Source organism: Lutra lutra, chromosome 11, assembly GCF_902655055.1.
Source record: "Lutra lutra chromosome 11, mLutLut1.2, whole genome shotgun sequence".
In the NCBI taxonomy this organism is placed as follows: domain Eukaryota; kingdom Metazoa; phylum Chordata; class Mammalia; order Carnivora; family Mustelidae; genus Lutra; species Lutra lutra.
In genome coordinates this window covers 56,065,050-56,075,776 of record NC_062288.1, presented here as the reverse complement: position 1 = coordinate 56,075,776, position 10,727 = coordinate 56,065,050, and the positions used below count along the sequence as shown (strand labels likewise).

General features: G+C 45.3%; 1 protein-coding gene across 3 annotated transcripts in view; it reads left to right on the top strand.

Moving 5' to 3' along the window:
* Positions 1 to 8,389: 8,389 nt before the first annotated feature.
* IGF2BP3 (insulin like growth factor 2 mRNA binding protein 3) overlaps positions 8,390 to 10,727 on the top strand; it is a 141,953-nt gene continuing 139,615 nt past the window's right edge. The window contains exons 1-2 of one of the 3 annotated variants that reach the window (XM_047694119.1): positions 8,390 to 8,973; positions 10,372 to 10,432. In XM_047694119.1, coding sequence (XP_047550075.1) covers positions 8,799 to 8,973; positions 10,372 to 10,432 — 236 coding nt within the window. In that variant the 5' untranslated portion in view covers positions 8,390 to 8,798. The remainder of the gene's footprint in view (positions 8,974 to 10,371; positions 10,433 to 10,727) is intronic. The other 2 variants (XM_047694121.1, XM_047694118.1) reach the window with 2 other exon arrangements.

The window sequence follows — 10,727 nt, the reverse complement described above, 5'->3', positions numbered from 1 at the left end:
TAATGTCACCTGTAATTCTATTATCTCTTTCACTAGATGAACACACTCAATATTTTGTTGTTTATTAATATTTCAAACAAAATTCAATGTAATGTTTTGTAAAGTTTACAATATTGGCTCCAAATTCAAATAAAATTTGAATAGAACTATGGTTGGCAGGGGGAAGCACCAATAGTGCATTACACCAACATTTTAGATTTCTTAGTTTTTCGATTTGGCTTTGTATAGATGGCCACTCACTTAAATCAAAACTAAAAATGTCATTTTATTCTTGGTAGTAAAGAAATATAAGATGAAAGAAATAACCGTTAAGAGATACAGTAATAAAATTAAGGAGCAAAATCCTAGGCAGTTTTCAACAAATGAAAACAAAACATGGAGACATCATTATGTATTTAATTGTCCCAGAATGAAATGTTATCAACATAACCGAGACTATATCTATTTCTGATGCAACTGAATTGGTATTTATTTTTTTTATGACCTTTGTTAGTGTCCTTTTATGAATTAGATTTTTAGTAGCTAGATTAGAATTAGGATGTATTAGAATTAGAAAGAAGGACCATAGAGGTATGTTAGCTTAATGGAAAATATTCAATATGTTTCCTACTTGTTTGTAGGAAACTATACACATTTTTAAAAGTCTTTACTAATATTTTGGGGGGTAGATAAAGTTACTTCTAAATTATTCTCCAAGTCTTGGAAAGTGCAAGGAAAAACATTTTCAGATTACAAATACAATATAAATAGTTAACAAAGAAAAATAACTTAAAAAAAGAAAACTTACTTTAATGACTGGCACAGGGCACCCTCCCTGCCAAAATTAAATAAGGGGAAACTACCAAATAGGTTTAATTATTGATATTAAACCAGTTCAAATAAAACTTTGCCTTAGAGAAGGCACTAGCACTGTCATTTTAAAAATAATTGATCAGTAAATTTGTCACTTGAGAAAGCAACAAAAATACCACCAACTTTTACATTTTTGAGCAATCTACCACAAAAAAAGAGGTAAATGTTTCAAAAGAATCATTAGGCACCAATTCTAAGATAGTACTTTATAGTGTCAATTTTGATAAAGATTTCAGATTAGTTTTGTTTTCTTTCCTGCTATGTCTTATGTTCTCGGATTCTTATGAACTTCAGCTGAGATGTTTTGCAATAATAATGCTCACCTAGCCTGCTGCTCCCATCTTTAACATTGGTATCATCATACTAAATGTAAACTGAACTTAAGGAGAAATGAATCTTAATGAGCCACAGTGGAAATGGTAATGGTCTACCATTACTCCTGCAAGTAAGGAATTTACAAATATATTCTGCCTTATTAAAATCTAAAAATATACTATTTACAGACAGCATGTGAAATTCCTCAGTTTATCACTAAAATCACCTAGGAGCTGATTTGTATCTACATGTCACAAAATCTATTTCATGAAGGGAACTTTAGTTCCTGAGTGTTTTGGAATGGGATTCTGGAAAAGAACTGGTCAGGAAAAGAAAGGATCCTAACAAGAAAATAGGACCTTAAAACGTGTCATTTAAATGTACTTGTTAGCAAATGCTAAAAACTAGCTATGACCTCAGCCTGGGCTTTACTTTATTATCATTTGAGTGAGGATAGTAGGTTCTTATTGCTCTTTCCAGGGGGATTTCATGCCTGGATTACTGTCCCATTTTACTCCATTAGGTAATACATTCTCTCTACCACCTTCCCTCCACCTTTAGCAAGGAAACCTGAAGGATAAAGAGATACAACCAAGAAGCAAGTTCAAATGCCCACCTCTTCTCAGCCTCTCCACACCCCTCCCCCCACAGACAAATGCCTATCTTCTTTGTTTTCTGTGGTCCTTCTGCAAATAGTTATGCACACATACCAATTACCAAAGACTCTTTCCACTAAAGGTCTCATTCCTCCCTCCTCCCAGAAGAATGGTAATAATAAATGAATATTTTTAGTTTCACTCAAGTGAAGCAATAATATAAAGGATATAATTGCAATAAAAGGAATCATGTTTATCTACTACTTTAACAATCATGTATAAAGTTTACCAGATAGATTAAGATTCTTAATCCTGATTTACTTAAAAATTTAATGAATCAATTTCTCCCAAACAGAACAAACTTTTTTTTTTTTTTAAGAAAAATATTGGTTATATAAATCTCTGAATTTCAGAAAACATTTGAAAATATCTCAGGTTTTAGAGTTTTGGCTCATTCAGATTAATTTTGGTACTTTTTTATTCAATTGAAATCTACTCTAAAAATTCTTTATTTTTTCTACTATATCATTTTCAAAATATAAAAATTACAGATCATGTAAATTCCAACCTAGAATCACTCTACAAATATTATCTTCACATTTAAATTTTTTGGGTGTTTAAAGGTTAGCTAAATTATTAACTCTATAATCTTCAGCATTACACTATAAATTTAGTTTCTAAGATTTAATTTGCTCATCTCAAATCATTTGTAAGTTACTCTGATGTTTCTGAGAAATAATTTTACACGAAAACTTCAAAAACACGTATCTATTAACCACATTACTAAAATGTAGTTGAAATAAATATACAAAAAGAAAACAAAATCTGTCTGTATTTAAAAAGTTTTTCCTTACCAATTTAGTCAGTTTTTAAAATTTGTTTTAAAGAGCTGCTCAAATAGCTTGTAGTATTATGGTAGGTGGTAATTTATCTTACTTCAATTAGTTGGCTTTTGTAGATTAAAACGAAAAAACTAAATCGTTTTTTCCAAAAGGCTTAGGAGGATGATGTAACATCATTACTAGCTAAGAGTTAACAATATAGAAAAAAATCTGAACTCACAGATTTAAGCCGACTTTCTCAAAGTTTTTAATATGTACTAGGCAATTTTTGTTTTACTGTTTTTTAACCAAACCAGGTATTTTGTCAAGACTTAGAAAATGAACAATTATCTGTGAACAATTTATTAAGTTGTATTTCTAATTGGCACATTTCATTTTCTTCAGATAATGAAAAAATTTGAGTCTGTTATGAAATTAGATATACCAAACAAATTTACACTTCCCTCTTTTCTGTTATGGCCAGAGTTCTGATCTTTATTTTTTAAGAATAGCAACGTATGTATATAAATACAAACCCACCAAAGACACCACTGCCTAGAATACAGCACTATAGCTGTTAGCTTTTTCAGTTAACCAAATTAAATATGATTATTCGTTTGTTTTGTCCTTTTCTAAGCCAAACTCTTATTTTTTCTCACCGTCTCCACCAAACGTCAGTAAAATTTGAACATTTCTGTTACAGAAATCGCTAATCCTTCAAGGTCGGTCTCGGCTTCTTTTGGTCTTAGGGCAGCTTCAACGAAAACGTGGTCTCGGCATAGTTGATTTTACCCGGAATTTTTCGTTTGCTTTTTTTGGAGGGGTTGTTTGGTTTTGCTTAAAACAACCCTGTGGACCACAAAAGGGGGTTAGAAAGGGAGGGGGCAGAATGAGTCGCTTTCTCTAGAAGCCCAGGAAAAATCAGGCAACTGAAAACCTCTTCTGTGGTTTTAACTAAAAAAGAAGTATAAATTCTAAGATGTTGGAAACGGGCAGGGAAAGATGTGACTCCAGCTGCTGAGCATGGCGCAAACCGAGGACCTCCGGGTGCTGGACGTTGGGGGAAGGGAGGGGACTCTGCGGGCACCACGCGGTCAGCCCAAGGGGCGGGCTCCACACGCACTCCAACTATTTTCTACTCTTCCTCTCTCTTTCCTCCTTGGGGGTTGGGGCTGGGGGCTCGCAGTTAAAGGGCAGGAAAAATGAGAAGAGGAGAACTCAATCCCACCCTCAACAACAAAACCAATGAGAGGGAGCAAAGGGTTATTTTCGCGCCACAAAAGATGGAAATCCAAGGGCGGCTCGGGGTCCAATGAATGGAAACCAGCAAACGGCTCTGGCGGCGGCAGCCGACGGTGATAGGCTCTCTCCGTCCACCAATCGGGTGAGAGAAGAACCCCCCCCCCCGCCCCTTCCCCAGCCAGGGGCGGTGTCTCACTCCACGCCGGTTGCTCAACTTGGTCTCGGCGAGTCGGCCCCGCCGAGCGCGAAACCCCGCCCCGAGGCCGCGTTTGCGCGCCGTGTGCGCCCGTCTCGCGGCCCCGCCCCGCCCCGGACGCGGGCGTAGGATTCAGCCCGTGCTCCTTGCGGTCTTTCTCCGTGGGTACCAAACATCCCCCAGCGCCATGTAGCCCCTCGTACCGTCGACAAAGGCCTGAAGTGCAGGAAGGTCGCCAAACACACGCTGCCCGGTTCGTCTCCGCCGCCCGCGGGCGGACGCGCGCTGGAGAAGAACCTCAGGTGGTGTCGTGTGGCGAGGGGAACCGTAGAGGTTCTCCCGACCCCTACATCTAACTCGTCCACAGCTCCGCGCGGAGGGACAGAATCCGCGGCGGAGCCAGAAAGCGCCTGTCCCGCGGAAGGAGCAGGACGGTTCAGTGGTCGAGAGCCTCCGAGGCGAGGAACGAAGGATCTTCCCCAGTGGGAGCTGCAAGAATCCCGCCCTCTTTTTCCGGGCAGAGCCAGGGGAAAAAGGAAACAACCCCATCTTCTCAGCTCCTGGGGCAGTATTTTTTATTTTAAACAAAAATTACTGAAGGCAGATTCCGGAGTGGGCAGAGCCAAGTTACCACTTATCACGCATCTGGTTTAAACACACGAGGCCGGGAGAGCTGTTTGAAGGAGCAAGAGTATGATAAAAAATACCTCCTATGGGGCCCAGGCGACGCGGCGGGCATTGCGCGCCCACCCGCGGTAAGGACTTCGGCTCTCCGGTGCTCTCAGGAGTGGCCGGGGGTTAGGGGTAGCAGCAAGAACGCCCTTTCCTTCGCTTCTACCTGCTCAGCCTTCACTCAGAACCTGTGGATACAGCAACGGTAACCGACCTTCTAAACATAGTTTTTTTTCTTTAGTAGTACACTGAACCATAAGAAACATTTTTATTGTCCTCAGCAGATACGGAGTAGGTGCAGCTGTCCAAAGCGTAAACAGGCTGCAGTTGGGTGACACTCAGCCGCATCAGAGCACACACAATGGGTGGGATTCTCTCGTGGGGTTAACATTAATTAGGAGCTGCAACTGCTTCGGGAAGAACTCGGAAGTAGCCCATATGCAGGGTTAATTTCTGTGAGACTCACTGAAAGGCTGGAAGTTAGGGTGACCTTATATTCATTTCCGAAAATCCACCAAAGATATTTTTTGCATTTGAAATGCCAGTAAAAAGACAATTACCCGTGCTCTTTTTACTCAGCCAGTGAGTATAAACTTACCCCTCAACTGGTTGGATGACTGGAAGTGGAGTGGACTCTACCTACCACCCTTTAATGTCTCAGTTTATTTAACTCCTGTATGTTTTTAAGGTCATAGACGGAGTATCCAGTTTGTTACAATAATACACAGATTAAGTTCTCAAGTCCCAGAAACATATTTCTTTTTTTTTTTTTTAAAGATTTTATTTATTTATTTGACAGATCACAAGCAGGCAGAGAGGCAGGCAGAGAGAGAGGAGGAAGCAGGCTCCCCGCTGAGCAGAGAGCCCGATGCGGGGCTCGATCCCAGGACTCTGAGATCATGACCTGAGCTGAAGGCAGCGGCTCAACCCACTGAGCCACCCAGGCGCCCCCCAGAAACATATTTCATCAAAACAGTACACACTTGTCTTAAATTCCAGGTGTTAGACGTGTTTGATAGTGACAGACAAGCATGGTCTAGTATTTATGGAAAATAAACAATTTATCCCATGCTTTAGAAATAGATACTAACTTAGGTCTCAGTTTTAATACGAGCAAATACACTGAACACTCCAGAAGGTACCATTAAGTGACTCTGGAAGCAAGCTGAATATATATAAATTGTTCTTTTTTTTTTTTTTTTTAAAGATTTTATTTATTTGTCAGAGAGAGAGGAGAGCGAGCGAGCACAGGCAGACAGAATGGCAGGCAGAGGCAGAGGGAGAAGCAGGCTCCCCGCCAAGCAAGGAGCCCGATGCGGGACTCGATCCCAGGACGCTGGGATCATGACCTGAGCCGAAGGCAGCTGCTTAACCAACTGAGCCACCCAGGCGTCCCTATAAATTGTTCTTAATGAAAAATTACTAAAAGTTAAATGATGAAAAGACTAGTTTTTATAAAGACATACTTAGAAAAGCAAATACTGCTAAATGAATGAAAAGCACATTTCTCCAAGTAGCTTTTGATCATATGCAACAGGTACATGAAAAATAGTTCATAATTTTTGATATTTACATTTTAAATACCAGAGGTTAAAGAATACATATTTTTTTAGAACCATGATTTCATTTTTAAAACATGAAAAGTAAAAATAAGCCCTTTTAAAAAGTTAAACCTAACCATAAACTTAAAACCTCACCTCCGAAATGTTTTTTAAAGATAGAGCTCCTAATATGGTTCTGAACATTATTACACAAGAGCACATTTGTGTCCTCGACCTCATAAACTAAAACATTTCACTAAGTAAAATGTCAATGAAAATATTGTGAAAGTGAGTTTACATTTAAAAAGTTGGATTTGCTTAACAGAAAAAGAAAGACCTGTTAGAACAGTTGCATTTAAAATGGATGATCTGACACCTTCCTGTTCAACACAAAACTATAAAATAAGTTCCTTTTTAAAAGAAAAAAAATGCAAGTACTCAATATTTGCAATATATTGCAATATATTGCAATAGTGCAATAGTTCCCACATGTAGAAAAAATAATTTGTCACTCATCTTTTAATTGTAAAATATACACTTTTAAATGCCACATATGGATTTGACAAACGAACTCTATCAATTTTAATTACTAAATGTTTCAATGTAAATCATAATATTTTCTCTGTCGCACAATACATTTTCTACTACTAGCAGTACCAGATCATTAAAGATTCCTGTTTATATTTCCATGCTACATAGAATTTCATTGACTTTAAAAATAAACATTTTTCATCTTTTCCGTGGAATACCTGTTAAAAAATGTCACAAGTAACTGGTGCAAATGAAGCTTTCGAGTGGAGTACACAATCAATAAACACTTGCAGACTTCCACAAGAAACTCAGCACTATGTTCATTTCCGTATTCCTCTTCTCCAGTCTACATTTTGTTGGCCCAGTAAAGGCTTCACCGGGCCCAGACCCTCCCCCACACACCCACCATTGTACTTCTTACATACAGGGGAAATTATGAATGGCTCTCATGGCCAAATGCGGGCAGAAAAGAAGCAGAAAGGGACTCGGACAATTTTCAAGTGCGAATATCACCTAGGGGTAACGCAGAACGGTCTTCCTGTTTCAAGAGTCCCAAGTTCTTCAACTAAAATTCTTTAAATAAAAGTACCAGCCTACCCCACTCCTCCTCCTCTGGAAACTACAGGAAGAAATGGTTTCTGTTTAGATACCGACTTTTCCCATTCTGACTTCTCTCCTTCGGCCTCCGAGGTTGCGGACGCCCCCATACCCACGCCGAATACCTCCGCCTCTACGCTCCCCTCCCCCACCGGTGGCCAAGCCCGCCCCCGGCCTCATTTATCTCTGAGCCTTTTCTGAATCGCTCAACCAATCGCAAACGGGAAGCCGAGAGCCAACGCGAGCGCAGGCGGAGGAGGTGTCGCCCAGACACCCGCCCAGGACGCCGCGAGCTCCCATCCCCCACCGCCCCCGGCTCCGGCCGCCCCACTTCCCCCGTGCCAAGGCCCGTGGAGGGTGCACCGGGTGGTGTGCGTCTGCCCGCCTCTCCCGCTCCCTCCCACCCCACCCGCTCGCTGCGTTTCCGCCCCTGCCAGTTCTGGAAACGTGCTTGCGGCTTTGCCGGGGTTACACTTCAAATGTCATCAAAGCCACAAGGCGGGTTCGAAATTGGGACTCTTTGGTTTTGTTAATTACCTATTTTTAAAAATCGAATATTTGAAACTCCGGTAACTAGAGCTGAGAAATTGCCTAGTTAGCACCTCCACCCATATCTCATTTAAAAAAAAAACAACCAACCCTCCCTTTTTTCCTCCCCTCCCCCTCAGGATCCGCCCCGACCAGATAACCCTTTCTAAACTCTGTTGTGACAATCAGGGCCGCCAGCCGCGCTCCCCTCTGCACCCCGGCTGAGGCTCCTTTAGCATTTTTCGCCTTCTTCCTCCTCCCCCTCTCAGGGTCCCTTGCTCATGCTCATTTCCCCTCCCCCTCTTCCTCCTCTCGCTTTTTTTCCCCCGAAACCCACTCTAATTGAGGCGCTGGGATTCCTCACGTGAGACGTTGATTTGTAGTTTGAACACGTGGCTCATTCAAAAAGCCGGACACTCGGAGCGGATTTTTTCCGCCTCCTGCGCCTTCCTCCCTCCACCCCTTCCCCCCCTTCCTCCTGCCAGTCACCCTTCTGGGTTTTTTTATGGGGGAGGCGGCGCCTGTCCTCACGTAGTGTGATATTTTCACAGTCCGCTGGCCGATGCCAAAGGGGTTGGGGAGGAAGAGACAAAAAGTAGTTCTCCCCCCCCCCCTCTCCTTTTTCTCGCTAATCCCGCCTCCTCCTCAGAGTTAGGAAGACTCGTTGATACGTTTGGGTTGCTGCAAGGCTTTTTCTTTTCTTTTTTTTTAATACCCAGAAAAAGAAAAACAAGAACCTTCGGATTTGATTTTTCGCTCCTCGTTCTTGTCCTTGGTTCTTACTGTGTTTGTGTGTTTTAACGGCGAGAAGACGAGGGGAACAAAACCCGCCGAAGCCCTCCATCACTGTGGGTGGTTTTAATTTTTCGTTTTTCTCTGAATTTTAAAAAAACAACCACTCTTCACAATGAACAAACTGTATATCGGAAACCTAAGCGAGAATGCCGTCCCTACGGACCTGGAAAGTATCTTCAAGGACGCCAAGATCCCAGTGTCGGGACCCTTCCTAGTGAAGACGGGCTACGCGTTCGTGGACTGTCCGGACGAGAGCTGGGCCCTCAAAGCCATCGAGGCGCTTTCAGGTGGGCCCGCACCAGCCCCGCCGGCGCGCCTGCCCCAGCTCTGCGCCGCCGGCCCGGGCCTGCCGGGGTTGGGGACCCGGAGCCAGGCCCGTGGCTGCCGCCGGGGGCGTCCACGCAGGGCCCCAGGCCCGGCGGAGGGCGGCGGGGAGGTGGGGCGAGGCCCGGGCGCCCACACGCGTGAGGTCTGGGGTGCTCTCTTCAGCTTGGGCTCCAACCCGGCCCCCCGCGGCTCCCCTCCTCCCGCCGGAGCTTTGCAGGCGGACAACGGACGCGCTGTCAGAAAGCCGCCGCGCGGGCTCCGAGGGGAGCGGGGCTGGAGGAGGCGCGATCGCGAGCGCCGGACCTTCCCCGATCGCCCCGCCCGGGCCGGGCCCAGGCGCGGGCTCCAGTCCCCGGCACGCCGGGCCTTAGGGGCCAAGCGGGTTCTCCCGTTTCTCTCCCCCCTCCTTTCTCTCTTTGCACATTATTATTTATGGTGTTGGTTTCTCAGTCTCCCCCGGTTCGCCTTAGACCCCAGGCATGGGAGAATGCAAAGTGGCCTCGACCCTGCTGCGGAGTGAGGACGCGGGCTGGTTGGTGCCTAGCGCCGGCGGCCCGGTGCTTCCTCTGGATCCTGAGGGACGCAGGCCAGTGCGACCCGGGTTCCACGCTCCACCTTCCCCGCGTCCTACAAGCCAGGGGGCAGGTGGGCGAGAGCGGCCAGTGGTCGCCGGCAAGGGAGCCCCAACCGCCGCGCCCGGTCCCCCGTTGCTCTCTTCGTCCTGGCCGCGGCTCCGGGGTTGGCGGGGCAAGCTAGGCGCGGCGGGGAACCGTGAGTGGCGAGGCATGCTCGAGTCCTCCCCGCCCCGCAGCCCGTGTGGCAGGCGTCGCGCACTCCTTCGCGCCTTGTTCGTTCTGCGCTGAGATGTGTCTGGCCGTGCACTCTTGTCTGCGCCAACCCTGCGGTCCTCCAGCCTCTCCAGCTACTCCGTTCCTGGAGGGCCTGGGCTAGAAGCCGGGAGAAGGGCTCGGGGTCCCCTCCCGAAAAAAAAGCCAGAGTTTGTTTTATGGGAGTGCGGGGGGAAGGTGGGCGGAAGGGCCGCGTCAGTCCTGCGGCTGTCGTAGAGTTGAGTGAACCCTGAGCTGGGCGCTGGAGGCCTGGGGCTAGAATGTTACCCAAGTGGTAGGCCAGCCAATGGACCCTACTCCTCACCCACCTGTAAGTTATACACAGCTCTGAGGGGTCAGCTTTCCTCCCGCGCGTGGCCGGGCTGCCCTCCCTGCCTGAGACGCATCCGGTTCCGGGGGCGGGGTGGGGGGTATCAGGAAATCACTTGGGTCCCGGTTTAGGCTCTCCGGGTCCTTCGGGAAGAGCCGCTAAACCCCGCCAACTGTCTTGCACTTCTTGTGTATCCGCAGGTAAAGTGGAACTGCACGGGAAATTAATGGAAGTTGAGCACTCTGTCCCAAAAAGACAAAGGTGAGCTTATTTATCGCATTTTCATTAATTCTGTTCTCCCTTATTGGGAAAAGAGATTTCAACACAGCTGAAAACAACTTCTTTTCCTCTGACGGTTTTTTGGATTACTGTATGCTGAACGGCTTGGCTTTTCCGTTGTTTATTCCTTGCATTGAAGTTTATGGCAGGTGTGTGTGCGTGCGCTGGTAGGGAATAAAGGTCTCGTCCGTGGCTCCTGCCACCGGGTTATTGGTATAGAAGCTATCACACCTATATGTTCTCTAAGTTGCTACAATAGGAAATCAAAGTCTTGAAG